We start from the raw sequence: 16,737 nt of genomic DNA, 5'->3' as shown, positions 1-16,737 counted from the left end.
CTTATTTGGGAATTACTGATATTTCAATGCACAGATAATCACTACTCTGTAAAAATTAAAAGGTTTTATATATCTACGTTATGCTAAGTCTCCATGTGTCTGAACTGATGTTTATGTGTGCATTTGACACTTCTGAAATATTATACAGTATTTGAATGTATACAACACAGTAAGTCACTTCTAGGGGCTCAAATTTTTATTTGTCAGAAGAATTGTAACAATCATGATTTTTAAAAACAGATGGCCCAAATATTGTCCATTATTCCCAGTGATGAAACTCCAGTGGGGTATAGCCATCAGTGCTTGTTTTATTTATCACACAGAAGTCACATGACTTGGCAAAAGACAATATAAACAAGTGGTGATATTTTAACTGGCAACAATTCACCACTGAAATTTATGCCACTGGGGTTTCATCAGTGGGCATTGCTGGACTCTAATGCCAATCATTAGCCACCACATTCAGTGTTAAGGGATCATGGGGCCTGCAGTCTGACAAATACACAAATTTAAATTACAAGCACATAATTGAATCTTTATTAATGAATGGTTACCCCAAATACAGAGACAAAGTTGTGCAGCTATCTGTAGATAAGACCCAAAAGCATAGAGCAAGGATAATGAAAAACATATTCTTCCACTCATTGCTTCCTTTAAATGTCTGAAATTGATTTTGCTGGTAAGTTAAAGAAAAAAAAACATGCATATTCATACATTTGAAGATTATGTATGTAATTTTACATAATAGAAGTATGCTAACTTGAAACATTTTATAAACTTACTACCAGACCTATTTTTACTTAGAAATAAGTGGTTCAAGAAGAGTATAGCCACGGTTTCAGTTCTGAGGATACTTTTATCCCATTGACCTGAGTGAGATTTACTTCTGAGTTTGTGTTACTCTTACTGGTTTTCTAAATGAAAAGGGTGGGTGTCCAAGGCTATACAGATATTATTTGCTGGTCTGACCATTGAAGTTTTTGTTGTGGGGGTGATTTACTTTTGGGTTATGATATACTGTATGCAGTCCAGAAGTTTTGGATACGAGGTTGCTAGGAGTCATATACATGAACCGGGCAATATTGTTTTAGAACTACAGTACTATGTCTTCCAGCATGTCATATGGTGGTTGCTTCAAAAGCTTAAAATGATTCATGATCTTCATGCCTTGTTTGATGAGTCTGCAGAAGTAGAAATGCAGTTAGTCCAGTTAAACTAGTCAAGAAATAATACGTGTTACAGTAACTGATATGGCATGATTGTTATGGAAAGCAACCCTCACTCAGAATATTATAATTAGTAACACCACTTGTAAGGAATTTGAAGAGATCCTAGAGGAATTCTGTAGAAAGTATTTTGAGAGTCTACAATTAAAAAGATCAAAGAGCACTATAAACATACCTTGCTAAAAACTTACTGGTTTCTCATCACCAGTGAAGAACACAAAGCAAAAACCATTAAACCTGATCAGTAGTTTTGATAACTCACAGGCAGATCACAGAGCCCTTGCAAATTAACAACAAATAGAGCAAATTTCCTCAACCAGAGACCCACTAGCTACAGTTGTGTTCAAAATTATTCAACCCCCACTGAAATTGAATGTTTTGGCCATTTTGACATTGATTTTGATCATTCAGTCATCTTGCTTACATTTACATGAAAGAGGCACTTGTAGGTCAGAGAAATATAACCTTAAGTTTATAATAAAATAACCACAAATGTCTTTTCTGTGCTCACATCATTATTAGTTTTTATTCAACCCCCAAGTGACATTCAATCTTAGTACTTAGTACAACATCCTTTTACAGTTATAACAGCTTTTAAACGTGAAGCATAGCTTGACACAAGTGTCTTGCAGCGATCTACGGGTATCTTCGCCCATTCTTCATGGGCAAAAGCCTCCAGTTCAGTCAAATTCTTAGGCTTGCGCACTGCAACTGCTTTCTTTAAGTCCCACCAGAGGTTCTCAATCGGATTTAAGTCTGGTGACTGCGATGGCCACTCCAAAATGTTCCAGCCTTTCCTCTGCAACCATGCTCTAGTGGACTTGGAGGTATGCTTGGGATCATTGTCCTGTTGAAAGGTCCAACGTCTCCCAAGCCTCAGGTGTGTGACGGACTGCATCACATTTTCATCCAATATCTCCTGGTACTGAACAGAATTCATGGTACCTTGTGCGCCTTATTGTCTGAGCTGAAACTTCTATAACCACATCTGACAAATCTTTTTTCAGTTCCTCAGCAGTCACACGGGGACTTTTCACCACTCTACGCTTTAGGTAGCGCACAGCAGTCGAAGTCAGCATCTTCTTTCTTCCACGACCAGGTAGCATTTCAACAGTGCCCTTTGCCTTGAATTTGCGAATGATGCTTCCTATGGTGTCTCTTGGTATGTTTAACTTCTTTGCAATCTTCTTATAGCCATTGCCCTTCCTGTGAAGACAAATCACCTCTTCTCTTGTCTTCCTGGACCATTCTCTTGACTTCACCATGTTTGTAACCACACCAGTAAATGTCTAGAAGGAGCTGAGTATCACAGTCATTTTAAAGCTGCCTAATTGGTGCTTATTATGCTTGATTGGTGCTCGGTGACATCCACAGGTGTTTTCAATACCTGATCGAAAACACCTGAATGAACCTCTCTTCTTCAGAGTGGTAGTCTTTAAGGGGTTGAATAATTGTGGCAATGAAGAAACCACAAAAGAAACATTTACTACTGTATTACATAAACAATTGATGTTATTTTAGTTGCATTTGGTTCTTTAAAACGTCCTTGTAGGATTTCATTCTGAATACAATTCCAAATGTACACTATAGTCCCTAAGCCCCTTTACAGCATTGGGGGTTGAATAATTTTGAACACAACTGTATGTTAGACTACTCTTCCTATAGTCTCCAAACACATTCGGAGGGGAGGTTGAAGGAGACTGAAATAAGTGCCTGAGGTTAATTTTTCAGTTAGAATTCTTCTTTTATCTTCAGGTGATCAATATGAAGCCACTCATAGCAGAAAGCAGTCATTTAGTCAACTGTAGCAAGACTCTGGAGCAGCCCACTCACTGGGACAGAAGCTTTCACAACAGAGTTAACACTCTAGTAATTGTTGTAATTACGGTGGCCTAGAGAAAAAGGTCATTGCAGACATCCTGCATTTTTTTTCTCTCAACCAAGAAAACCTAGATGTCCCACTAATTACCACCTGGGCTGAAAAGCTCTGAATCCCAGGACTTGGCCCTGGAGGTACATGCCCACTGGCCCTTACTTTATCTGATTAGACAGGACAGGCAGAAGCAACAACAGGCTGGACTTGTAGGTACCGGGGAAGAGGACAGCCTTTTAGCTATCACTTTTACAGAAGTTTAATCTGGAGCAATGAGTTGGCAAACATGTTTGTCTCCATGCTATTAAAAAATAACCTGCTGATTTCCTCTTATCTAGCCTCTTTAAAATTGACAGAAGCAGACGTCTAATTATTCCATTAGAGCTTACTTCAGTTCATTTAATTTGATTTCAGCCCCATCTTTTGACCCAAGAAAGAGCCTGATGTCTGCTTCTATAAAATGTCATATAACGATATTGGCATTGTTTTTACTTTAGAGTTGTGGAAGTAGATCTGTGATATTTCTTTGCAGACCCACATGTGCATTAAAGATTGCTAAACACCCGTCCTTAGAAATAGTGTTGGGGATGCCTATATCAGGTTGAGTAGCTGTGGTTACTCCAACGATCACCGATCCTTACTGTTTCGATATATGTGCTGACCAATCCAGTCAATGAAAGAAGCAACATTTGTATAAACTCCTGGGTAGCCTTTTCGTCCACAGCCCAGGCCCCAGCTTATTATTCCATTAAGAGTGTAGTAGATTGAGTCTTCTGAAGGACAAACCAGTGGACCTCCTGAATCACCCTAAGAAAAGGAATGTAGCTTAGATTCATATAAGGTGTATAGAAAAATATTTTTTACAATGTATCACTGTGACCTTAGTTTATAGGTCTTTGTTTGTCACAGATATTTACTAAAGATTAAAGTACATTGCCTTTACCTTCTTAAACTAAGAAACATAGTCAGACACTAACAACCAACAAAAAATGCACTTCCTGTCTACTGAGACCACTCCTAACCAGAAAGGAAATATGAATACAATTAAATTCTGACACAATGGCAGGTAGGAATCTACAAACATCTGTTTCTAGAGTGCTTATATGTTAAAAGAGTCACTACTGTATGGGGAGAGTCTGTATCCATGACCTGGTTACAGCAGCTTGACACCACCTTAATTGTTATGCTCCATCTTAAGGAATCCTACATGTTACAGTTTGGTGAGGTACATAGAATTTGCTGGTAGACAACTCCAGTGAAGTCCCATCAAACCGCAGATACCATAGAGTCCTTTGGATGGAGCCATGGCAGGTCCTGTGGTATTAAACTGACATAAAATGGTAATATCAAGGAACTGTGTCACAAATTCTACCAGAGGCCAGGTCTTTAAAGCCAAATGTCTATTTGTGTCTTATTAGCATTCCCAGTTACTGGAAGACTTAAAAACATACTCAGTTGAGTATTCAGAAAGCTGTTATTCCTTCAAAATTCTCCATATAACATGAGAAGAAAAGAAGTGGAGAGGATTGGGCGGTGGCCATGGAGATGTTAGAACATGGCCAACAGACACTGCACTCCCAACACAAGCTGCAATTTTAATAAAATAATTATACTGAAACCACATCAGCATTCTATAGAAATCATATTTTTTATCTTACTGAAATCACATCTTAGGCTTTATGAAGTAGTAGTTGAACAAAACGTGTCAACTTACTGTACATGCATCCTTTCCTCCTTCAGCAGGGAATCCGGCACAGAACATCCGTTCATTCAGAGAACCAGAATGGTTCTTATAGTATTGCTGACATTCTTCAGAAACTAAAATAGGAACTTCAAGCTGATGGAGTTTTCTAGATTTTTCTCCATCTTCAGGTGGGGGAGAAAACAATAAGAAACCTATTCAGATTTAAGCTTTCCAGACATAGGGAAAACTATTCTTGAACTCTCTTAAAGTATCTTATTATTGTTTCTTAAACTAGAGGTCATCAACCCCCAGTCTACAGCCCGGTGCCAGTCCCCGGCCTGAGCCCGAACGGGCCGCAAAGACAGAACTCCCACCCCACCCCTGCACACACTCACCCCTGCAAAGGCTGTTTGCGCCTACATGCTCGGTTGTGCGCATGTGCAAATGGCAGTGCAGCATTTGTGCAGGCGCTCTCTCTCATGTGCATGCGCAAATGGCGGTGCTGCCTTTTGCACATGCGCATGAGTGCGCACCCACACAAGTGCCACACCACTGTTCATGCATGCGTATGAGTAGAGGGGTGCCCCGCCTTCCCCAGCTGCTCCATGGACCGAAAAAGGTTGGGGAGCACTGTCTTAAACCATGGGAAGGCAACCTGCAGTTCTTACCAAGAATGTAGTGAATAATTGCAAAATTTTGCATTAAAAACTGTATTTTACATAAAACCTGGCAAAATACTCTTTTTGCACAAAAACCGTTTCCATGACTTCGTCACAGAAAAGTGCAGAAATGTGAAAAATGCAAGGGAGTGGAAAGAACTTTTTGAAATTTTTAATACCACCTGGGGGAATGAAATAAGTGAATATTTGCATCCTCACTCTTCACCTGACTTTGTATGACCTTTAGCCTAGTTTACATTTTCCTCTGAAATTCAACGTGCTCAAACAATTATTAATGATGGACGCCTTCTGAAAACTTCCCTATTCATGCAAGTCATCTCTGTGAAGTCCAAGCTACCTTCAATTTCATATACATGTAAATATACATTGTGATTTTTCATATCATATATTATATACTGCAAAAACTATTCTCTTAATAACACGTACGTTTTGTTGTAAACTGCTTCAGCATCTTGAGATCCAAGTGGCTTAGAAACAGTCATAAACAAATAAACTGTTCTTCCCCTGCGCCTCAGAAAGGATAGAAGAAGAGGGGAGAGCAAGAAAGAAGAGAAGGGGTGCCCCACTTTTGGCACCAAATCAACTTACAGCTGCTTTTTGCCTAAGCCTCTGCCACCGTGCAACCTCCCAGCAGATCAGGGCCAAAAACTGTGGTGCCTGAAAGAGGGGGGAAGGGTTCCCAAGTGCTGTCTTACACAATCAAGATGACTTGCCATCAATTAAGAAGCAAGTGTAGAGACAATCTGTTGCACACTGAGTTGTGCATGCATTAAACTCAGTGTGTACTAAAACATGCTTACACTGACGTATTAACTTGCAAGAATTCAGTGCCAAAAGTTATGTGATTTGTGTTGCACTTGCACAAAGGGGCAATAAGAGTGGAGCCTGTATGATTTATACTAGGAGCTCCCATTTTATTGACAGACACTTTCAAGAAGTGGCTACAAATTATTCAGGGTAAGTGATAACTGCAACATTGCTGTTGAAAGGAAAATATGCTCACCTTCAAACTGAATGCCCCATCCAGTAATGACACACACTGTTGAGGGTTCAACTGTTTCATTTCTCTTAGGTAGACACACAGGACGAACATAATGATTGAATTCTAAAGGTTCTGTCAGTTGCACCAATGCAATGTCTGAATCTGTTGTAGTGGCATTAAAATCTGGATGTGGAATGTACTGCTTCACTGATCTTTTCTAAAAAGAGGCAAGCATAAGTGCAGCATGTTGTATGAGAAAATGAATATAATTCCTTTCATCCTGATTCCCCCAGCCTATGCTGTGGTTGACCATCATGTATAAGAAGACCACTTCCACATAGCCATTGTCATGGCGATAAATTCTGAATTGTAGGCACCGCTAGTAGTCATGACAGTCCTTGCTATCATGCCTGAAGAAAATCTAAACTTCAGGTACTTGCAGAGATCCATATCTATAAACTCATTCTAGCAGTTTTCATCTGCATGGGTCTTATGTAAGAGAAATCAATTATCCTTTCACCCTAGCTATCCTCAAATAATTTGAATCAGGACAGCTCCTAGTTATACGGTGGCAAAATATATTGGGCTCAAATTGTAACAGACATCTCCTCAGTGCTAGCAAACATGCAGGAAGCAGGTCAAAGGGGAAAGGAGACAGGGGTTTTCTACACAAGCAATGCACCATCCCAGTTAGATCTGGAAAATTGTTTACATAGCAAGCACAACTGATGGATGCTGTTACATCCGCCCAGAGACCTTTGGGTAGTGTGGGCGGCATATAAATTAAATAAATAAATAAATAAATAAATAAATAAATAAATAAATAAATAAATAAATAAATAATTTCCTGAAGTCATGTGGTTGTCTGCATTGATGTAATTCTACGAAAGCTCACACCAAGATAAACCTATTAGTCTTCAGGTACTTTCATCTTTTGTTCTTATTATACATGCTGAAACAGACTAACGTGACCCATACACAAACTCATTGTGACCCATACCCACCATAACCTGAGGCTTGCACATTTCCTTTAGGGCAAGAGTTACCAACTGTGATCTTCCAGCTGTTTGTGGCCTATAGTCCTCGTCGCTCCTAGCCAGCATAGCTAATTGTGAAAGGTAATGGGAGCTGAAGTCTAAAAATATCTGAAGGGCTACAGCTGTCCATCTGTACTTCAGGATGTAATATGACAACCCTATGCAATCTTGACATGTCCCATTGGCTGGCTAAGGATAATGACAGCACGAGGTCTAAAGGCAAAGGTCATTTTGTCATAGATCACAGTATTATATAGTAGGCTTAGAAATATGAAGTGATTATAAAAGGAGATGAGCAAATAGCATTTAATTGACAGGTGATGGATAAACATTATAATTGGGCTTCTTTGCTGAGGTGGCATTGGACACTGAGATCCCAAAAGCAGTTGACAGTGAGCAAGAGGTACCTTATGGCCAGGGCAGCCCCACCCCCACCCCAAAATTTTGAGATGAGACACATATACACCCTGTTCAGCACATGAGCCATCCTTGGTGAGTAGTTAGAAAAGTTGAAAGTTGGGGCATGATAGGAGAAACAATTATAAGCTTTCCTATGTTCTTGCTTGATTATTTACTTACCATTGTGAGAATGATAAAAGCTGTTATTGTTATATTAAAAGATAATGGAACACATTGTGTCTGGATGAGGTCAGTTTCCATGTGATTAGAGCTAAGAGCTTTCCTAGCAGGAACAAAATTTCCATTGGTATAGCAGAGGTTTCAGATTAACAGGTGGAAAATCCTCAAGTGGTGGTAGTAAGATGGTTGTTTTGATGATAAAACTTTTACTTCTATACAAAACAATCAACCTTTTGAATGGAATGGAATTTGCCATCATGGCCATAGCAAACACCACCACCTTCTTTTTCTTTTCCTCCTCCTCTTCCTTCTGGTGCTTAAGAGTAAGGGGGGCTCAAGGCCGTTACTGCTGCCAACAGACAGTTTGTAATCAAAAAAAAGATTGAGAGAGAGAGAGAGAGGAGAGAGAAAGAAAGAAAGAAAGAAAGAAAGAAAGAAAGAAAGAAAGAAAGAAAGAAAGAAAGAAAGAAAGAAAGAAAGAAAGAAAGAAAGAAAAGCAAACTTGTCCCATTCAGGGATTAATTACAGAACTTGATTCATATTCCCATCTTGCTCTTTATACAGTGTCCCCTGAGATTCCCTGCAAATCTTGCTCCAATTGATTCTCAGCTGTTTGGTAAATTCCTCCTTAATGAAATAAGAGATGACGGAGAAAAAAAGGAGAGAAGTGTCCTCTTTCATCAGAACAAACGGAAGAGGTTTCTTGGGCTGTTCATTGTTAAAATCTTTGCAGAAGTGCACACTTAACTGTAAGATAACTCTTGTTAAAGACCAAAATCTTCAGCAAACTAGAAACCAAGCAAATCTAGATCTAAGAACATTGGAGTTTAAAAATTAACATGTGTTTATTGTTAGGAAGCTGGCTGGATAGCTCATTAGTTTAGGTATCTGCCTGCGGTTGGGAGTTCTATTCCCCACTGTGGTTAGGAGTTCAATTCTGCACTGTGACTCCTGCAAATAAAACCAGCCTGTAGTTGGCCTTGGGCAAACTACATAGTCCTAGGGCGCCCTCATCATAAATCAGATTGACTTGATAACAGATGATTAATATTATCATTAACTTGAAAAATGAAAATGTTTAACTCATTGAATTGACAGTACAATCTGTTTGTTACTCTCAGCTATGACATAAACACTGGGATCTATAGGGTTCCTTCATTTTTGACCCCATTTGTACATTTGCGACTGTCTCCTTCATACGTGTTCTTTTTGTTGTTTTAGGACTGCTCTGGTGAATCTGGCGTTCTTTTGAAATGGACTGCACTTCTCATAATACACTCCTTAGCAAGCCATATTGGTTCCAACAGTCTGTTTTAGATGTCTACATAGAGTGAACGATTTATTTGACCACTTTCACATGCACTTCTTTAAGAAAATAATATAGGAGGTTTCCTTAGAAGCTCGGTTTTAGTAAAAGGCTGCACAGCTCCCAGTCCCCAGCCTTAGTCTCCCCTGAGCTATAGAGGTCACAGTGACCAAATCCTGCTTCCAGGTCTGGGACTCCCGACACACCTGGTGTAAAAAAAAAAACCCTGATGTAGCAAGGTTAAGAATCTCTTGCATAGAGTTATTTCTCATAGGGAAATGTATGGGTACCTTCTTTCCAGAAAGGAAAACTGTAGCATAAGCAGCACAAAGGAAATATATTGCTGCTACCTTTAAAGCAGCAATTATAAAGAGTTATAAAAAGTTAGGTAAAGTAATGCCCCCCATTAAATGGGAAAAGTAACAATGCATTAATTTTCACATGTCATTTCCAAGCTCTGAACAAAATAGTAATGCCAAAAGAACTTGCTTTAGACGTTTTCTTGAAATATCAGTCTAGTGGTCACAACAGTTCCTTCCTAAGCAGAATTCCCAGAAAGGATGGAGAGGCAGATCTTTCCAGTCATTCCTTCTCAGCAATATACTGAGAATTTCTAAGACATTTTTTTTCATAATCCAAAAACAGCTTGTATTAACCTGACTGTTTTGTTCTTCGTCTTGTATGTCATGGGCACCAACCACTACTCTCCAAAGATCCTTGTATTGTTCCCTATAAAAAAAATATAATGGAAAAAATCTCAAGACAGCTTTAACCAGTTAATATAAACATGTATATTCAAACATCAGAATCTCTCTTCCTTTTATGCACAGTTGGCTTTTTGAATTTCAAAAAATGTAGGCCTTATTTCTGAGAAGGTTTTACTGGAAGGGCTCAATGTAACTTGTACAAAATATAGCATATACAAAGAGCTCAGTGTAACTGATACCAGTTGACTTCAGTATGACTAAGAACTGTGTGATCAACAAAATAAAACAATTTAAATCATGAAGCTATGGTTCAGGTTTTTCTTAATCATCATGCTCAGAATGTTTGGCAGTGACCATGAAATGCACTTGGGCTTGGCAAGGATAGGCTTTATGTAGGCTATATTCCATAAAGAATAAATATAGAACTTTGAGCTTAGAAGAAAATGCAGGCCAAATATTACAAAAGTCATCCACCAATATACAACAAAAGAGTATGAATGGTTCTCAGGGCTCACATTGCATGCAGTATCAGTGGAAGGCCACAAGCTGTCAGCAAAGAATCAATTCTCTTTTTCTAAGTTAAAATGTATGACTTTATGCTTAAATGAGGTCACAGTTACACTGGAATAAACTAGGCAATGGGTCAAGGTTTTTGAAATCACTTTAAACTCACATGGTAGTCGTATGGTTTTGGGGTTGGTGTGGAACCATTTTTAATCTATTTTTAAGCTGTGTTTAAACTGAGAGGCAGCCAATGTGAGGGGGCCTGACACCACAAACTTCTTACATTTGAGTTTTTGTCCTGCCCAGACACCCTCATGCCGGCTGCCTCTCACAGCCACCTGCCACTGCCACCTCTGGTGTTTCTTTTAATATTTGTTTCTTTCCCCTGGGAGTAACTCAGATACAGTTTGACTCCTTTTTGTTACCATTGCTAAACAAAACATCATTGCTAAACCCTGTTCTGAAGGCAGATCAGGGAACATTTCTTTAGAGATACATACAGAAACAAATTTGGGTTCAGCCAGTAAGGCTTCAAAAATCATAAGCAGATATACTTAGTGAATGACACATTTCCAAATGTTTTTCCAAGTCAAATAGACTCTGGGTGGCCATCAGTCCAAAGAAATAAGGCTGATGTTATACTTACTTTTCCTTAAAACAGTGAGCAGCAGTGATGACCCATGTGCTTGTAAGAACTGTACCTCCACAGAGGTTCTCACCCAAAATTTGTATGCTGGCCTGCCAAGGCCAAGAATGTGGTACTGCTTCCTCGCCTCCAACTATTCGAGTGAAGAGAAACCTGGGCTGATTTGATGCTACTCCACAAGTGTCAGCTGGTATTACAGAACAGAGAAAAGGTGCAAATTACAAAATTCTTTAGTGAAAACTTAAAGCTGTCTAACATTTGGGTAAGGCTGTACATAACAAAGGCTGTAATCCTATTTATGCTTGCTCGATATCCCTCTAAACCTAAACTATCTAGAAAACAAACTCCAGACTCATTCTTGTACATTCCTTTCATTCCTTTCTTATTCCTACCACAAGATACCTTGACACAAGCTGATTTACCAGGCATGTCAGTTTCATTTGTAGGGTTGCTTATTTCTTCAGTAACCATCACTTCATTGCTTGAATTCGAAAGGTTTAAATCTAAGAATGAAAAAAAAGAGAGATGGTGGCATTCTCAGAACTCCTCAAGGATATTTTCATTAGCATTAATTAGAAAGGATCAAACGCGAGTCACTTTAATGGCTTAGTACAGATATAATTAATTTGTTGTTGTTGTTTAGTCATTAAATCGTGTCTGACTCTTCGTGACCCCATGGACCAGAGCACGCCAGGCCTTCCTATCTTCCACTGCCTCCCGGAGTTGGGTCACATTCATGTTGGTTGCTTCGGTGACACTGTCCAACCATCTCATCTTCTGTCATCCCCTTCTCCTCTTGCCTTCACACTTTCCCAACATCAAGGTTTTTTCCAGGGAGTCTTCTCTTCTCATGAGATGGCCAAAGTATTGGAGCCTCAGCTTCAGGATCTGTCCTTCTAGAGAGCACTCCAGCGAGCACTCAGTGATTTCCTTTAGAAAGGGCCTATTATTTGGGGATACCTATATTTAAGAAGGTTTATATCTTTAGTCTTTTTGGATGTTGCCACAGACAAATTATCAGAGCAAGGGACAGCTGAGGCTGAAATGAGTGAAAAGTTGCATCTAAGAATGCTAGACAGGGCCAAGCACAATTGGATTCATTCCCATGAATGCATCTAGCATCTCACTAATGAGCAGCAATTTGCTGCCTGAGTGTATGTGAATTCCCTTATAAAAGAGTAAATCCATGGTAGGATTCTAGCCAGTCAGTGTGCCTCATCTTGTCAAACCTGGATTGATAACTGGTCTATCAAAAAAGGCATAAGAACCACTGTCACAGAGATATCTCTTACTCAGATGGCTATGGAAGTCTCTCCACCGCCTCTATTATTATTATTATTATTATTATTATTATTATTATTATTATTATTATTATTATTATTATTATTATTAGTAGTAGTAGTAGTAGTAGTAGTAGTAGTAGTAGTAGTAGTAGTAGTAGTAGTAGTAGTAGTAGTAGTAGTAGTAGTAGTAGTAGTAGTATACCTGAAACAGGGATGAATGAAAATCTGGCCTTGAATCCACCGAAGGTCTCAGTTTCATCTGAATGAAATACAACTAGCATGGAACTAGAGGAACTCAGAACTGGTGCTGGGATAGCAAAGCCACACGATCGAGCTAAGGAGAGACAATGTTCTGCAGTTGAAAGAAGCAGCTCTGTTGCATCAACAAACACTGTACTGAGATCTCCAAAGGTGCTTTAAATGCTTGTTGTTTTTAATAAAAATTACAAGAATCTATGGACAGGGAAAGGTGTAGCAGGCAGTATCCAGAGCTGTGCTGTAGTTTTTCTTGTTGGTGTTCGTAAACATCACAGAAGCTCCTTTTCCATGAATTCAGTTGTTTAAAGGAGACTTGAAATACATGATTAACTAAGCAGTGATTAAAATTGCATGCAAGAAGCTTTACCTATTTAAAGAGTCACTTAAAATACAGGTGCTAAACTACTTGTATGAACTAGGTCTGTATACGGAAAGGGCAGCAGGTCACTAAGGCAAGCAGAGCATTGTGACAAGTCAGCAACCGGTTATGCATAGCCAGCCCACTCCTCCGTACCTTCTTCCTAAAAATGGAGACTTTGCACTGAGTTCACCTCCTGCTAGATGTATCTGTAAATGCTTGCCTGCCTGTATGTACATCTGAATGAATAACCATTTTTGCTCCAGCTCTGGTGGTCACCCTCAATTCTGCCTATCCGTGCTGTGTCTTCTGTCCCATCAATCACAAAGGACATCAGCTGCCACTGGTGCAAAAATCACACAAGCTGATTCTAAGAAGCAAATTTTTGTGGGCATGAGTAAGCACCCCTTCCTTAGCACCTTTCAACTGGTGAGACTCACTTCTGTAGGGTTTAGAATCAAACTTCAGGGTTTGATTCTATTAGCAGTGTTTTCTTTGGTGACAGAAAAGAAACAAACAGAACAAACATGATGCATGAATCACTGCACAATTCAAGAAATATCTTTAAGAGACAGACCTATTTCGTTCTCCTTGGCTACATTTTCATAGACCGTCACTGAATCATAAGCACAGCCCTCATTTTCTTCCAGTTCAAAATATTCATATGTAAGCTTCAGAAAAATGAAACAGCAAAAGCACAAATCCAATTAAAACATAGAAGCTCTGTTTAAAATAAGATGTTTTTTCTTATTAATATATATCAGTAAATGGTATTACAAAACAAGAAAGTTGTTTTGTACATGATCCCCAAATGTAGGTCCCCAAATGTCAAAAGAAAATTGAAATTTATAAAAACATTGGCTAAAATCCTATTGCCAGAAGTTACACAGTATAAGGCTGATGATGTCAATAAAGCTGATGATATCACCAGCAGTGACTCTTTTTTGGAAATCAAAATTTTCTGATACTCTCTCCGCTCCCCAGATCTCAAGGCTCCATTAATTCTGGGGAAGCCATTGGAGGCTCTGGGATGTAGGGGTCTTAAATTTCTGAAAATTTCCACCACCAAAATGATTCTACCGGCAACAGTGATTCTTGAAATTAATGACCCCCCCCCCCATGCAGTCGCCAACAGCTTGCCGATGATGAAAGGAATCCCATGGGAGCCTCAGGACCTTTGGGAGAAGGGTTTAGGAAATTTTTATTTCAAAAAAATAACCTCAGCTGGTGACATTATCAGCTTTCCACTGTATGTTGAGCAACAGGGTTTCATAGAAGCATAGAATCATAGAATACTGTCAAGTCAAAAACCCTGCACAGTGCAGGAATCCAAATCAAAGTAGATCTGACGTATGGTTCTCTAACATTCTCCTCCAGCGTTAAAGTAGTCACCACCTCCAGAGGTAATTGGTTCCATCATTGTACTACTCTAACAGTTAAGAGCCATTGGATGTGAACCGCCTCAACCCCACATATCACTGCAGGGGAGGCGGCTTTCGTCCACACAGTCATGTAGGTGAAGGCTTCTAGATGATTCAGAACACGGATAAGCCACAATTCTGAATCACAGGGACATGCATAGACTCCCCTTTGCAGATATCTGAACATATGTACAGACAACAGATCACACAACAGTTTACTATGTGCATGGCATCTAGAGCTGGACTACATGATATGGCGCTACTCATGGTAGCCTGGTCTGCTCATACGGTACAGCAACCCCCTGAAAAAAGTATGCATCAGCAAGAATAAAGCAGTTTAACAATAGAATTTTATGCTGCCTGTGATCCAAATGAATGAGATATTTATTTTACTCAAAGAAAAATTTTTGTACAGAATGTCATTAAATCTTCCGTGTCCTGTACCTTGACCACATAGTTTTCTGGAGCATGAACAATCCATTGGCAATCTGCCAGGTTACTGTATGCCTCAGGATAGTGCATGCTTTGCAGTGTTCCTTCTTCAAAGAGCACGGCCAAGGAATTGCAGCCAGAATCTAGAAACAAAGCAAATTTCAAACTTTGTAAGCAGCTGCCAGATCTAAACTCACAAAGTTCTCTTATGGGTCAAGTATTTGTACAACTTATAACCATACAATTACTCAGGTCACCTGAACACTCTTCTGTGCAGCATTTTCAAGAGTAGTGCCTGATACAGGACAGAAACATACTGAATAATTATAACAGCTCTTGTCTTTATATACCCTGTTTTCTCAAAAATAAGACTTAACCTGAAAATAACCCCTAGTATGATTTTTCAGGATGCTCATAATATAAGCCCTACTACAAAAATAAGACCCAGTGAAGTGAAATCCCCACCATCCACCATTGTGTAGCAACCAGAAGAAAATGACATGACTGTATTTGAATAAATGTACATCGTTGTACATGAAAAAAAAATAAAACATCCCCTGAAAATAAGCCCTAATGCATTTTTAGAGCAAAAAGTAATATGACCATGTCTTATTTTCGGGGAAACACAGTAGTAAAGTGTCTCTGCTAGTTATGCTACCACCATTCCTTGTGAACTCCACAAATGTAGAATCTCTACAACATGGTGTTCTATAGATGTGGTAAAGTAAACTTTCCATAATGTCTAAATAGTACGGATTCGTGAAATATGTAATCCAAAATATTTGAAGCTGGCCATGCAGGGAAGTCTGTCATACACTATGTCAAACTGATTTGAGGTTCGTGTGATGCTAACAATCTACAGGTTTTTGCATCAATAGCTTTCTAATAGTTTTCCCAGGAATTTGGGGTAAGGACCTGGTGGCATTATTTCTGGTTGGTTGGTTGGTTGGTTTACGTGCTGCTGTTGGACTCATTGAGGTGATTTGCTTGATTGTTCATTGATTTTTTATGTTTATAATCTTGAACACCACCCAGGAACTTGGGCAATTTCAGCATGCAACTAATTTATAATAAATACAGATAGGCAAAGATAAATAAAACAAGCTTAATTTGCTTCCTATGCATTGACATAGTGTATTGATACTCACCTAGAAGACTAGCTGGCTTAATAGCTTGATACATCATGGAAAATCCTGTTCCATGTTCCTTGTTATCAGAAACAAATTTTAGCCTCACACTGTTGGAGCCAACCAAAATGGGTAATGGGGGATCCATCCCACAGAATTTCCCTGGAAGAGAACATTTATGTATATTTGTGTTACAAATATAATTTTATTTACTCAAGAATAATTCAATTGGTATAATTTTAAAAACTGCTTCTGAATAGGTGTGTTTAGCATTACAGCCTTCAGGGTGATGTATAGCCAAGTGTGTGTCATGTGGTGTTTATGTTATTCAACCATTGCAAGATTTGGGAAGAAATCATAATATGTGCTCCAATATATGTGCCTATAATTCACCTGCATTCATTAGGAGAGGATCTTAGCCTTTTAAGGGGGTTCCTGAAAATCTAAAATCTCTCATTCCTGGTTATTTCCTGTACTTCCAGAAGAAAAGATGCTGAAAACAAAGAAGGAAGCACCATTTCAGGATGATACCAACTTTTTCTATGTTACTGACTTTCAGCTTCCCCATAACGTCAGCACTTCTGGCCGTATGTTTGAACAGAACAGATGGGGAACAAAGAGTTGCTTAACTGTA

At 39.0% G+C, this 16,737-nt stretch overlaps 1 protein-coding gene across 3 annotated transcripts in view; it reads right to left on the bottom strand.

The window, feature by feature from the left end:
- Nucleotides 1–1,004: 1,004 nt before the first annotated feature.
- Nucleotides 1,005–16,737, bottom strand: part of OVCH2 (ovochymase 2) — a 29,192-nt gene continuing 13,459 nt past the window's right edge. For 2 of the 3 annotated variants that reach the window (XM_072985806.2, XM_072985807.2), the window contains 11 exons: nt 16,125–16,265; nt 14,989–15,119; nt 13,701–13,794; nt 12,710–12,841; nt 11,647–11,727; nt 11,225–11,411; nt 10,024–10,096; nt 6,467–6,662; nt 4,814–4,965; nt 3,741–3,906; nt 1,005–1,181 (listed from right to left, as the gene is read on the bottom strand). In XM_072985806.2, the coding sequence (XP_072841907.2) occupies nt 1,162–1,181; nt 3,741–3,906; nt 4,814–4,965; nt 6,467–6,662; nt 10,024–10,096; nt 11,225–11,411; nt 11,647–11,727; nt 12,710–12,841; nt 13,701–13,794; nt 14,989–15,119; nt 16,125–16,265 (1,373 nt within the window). In that variant the 3' untranslated portion in view covers nt 1,005–1,161. Of the gene's footprint in view, nt 1,182–3,740; nt 3,907–4,813; nt 4,966–6,466; nt 6,663–10,023; nt 10,097–11,224; nt 11,412–11,626; nt 11,728–12,709; nt 12,842–13,700; nt 13,795–14,988; nt 15,120–16,124; nt 16,266–16,737 lie in introns of those variants that run through there. The other variant, XM_078384003.1, reaches the window with a different exon arrangement.

This window comes from Pogona vitticeps, chromosome 1 (assembly GCF_051106095.1).
Source record: "Pogona vitticeps strain Pit_001003342236 chromosome 1, PviZW2.1, whole genome shotgun sequence".
Lineage (NCBI taxonomy): Eukaryota > Metazoa > Chordata > Lepidosauria > Squamata > Agamidae > Pogona > Pogona vitticeps.
Note: the sequence above shows the minus strand (reverse complement) of the source record. Positions and strands in the feature narration are given on the sequence as shown.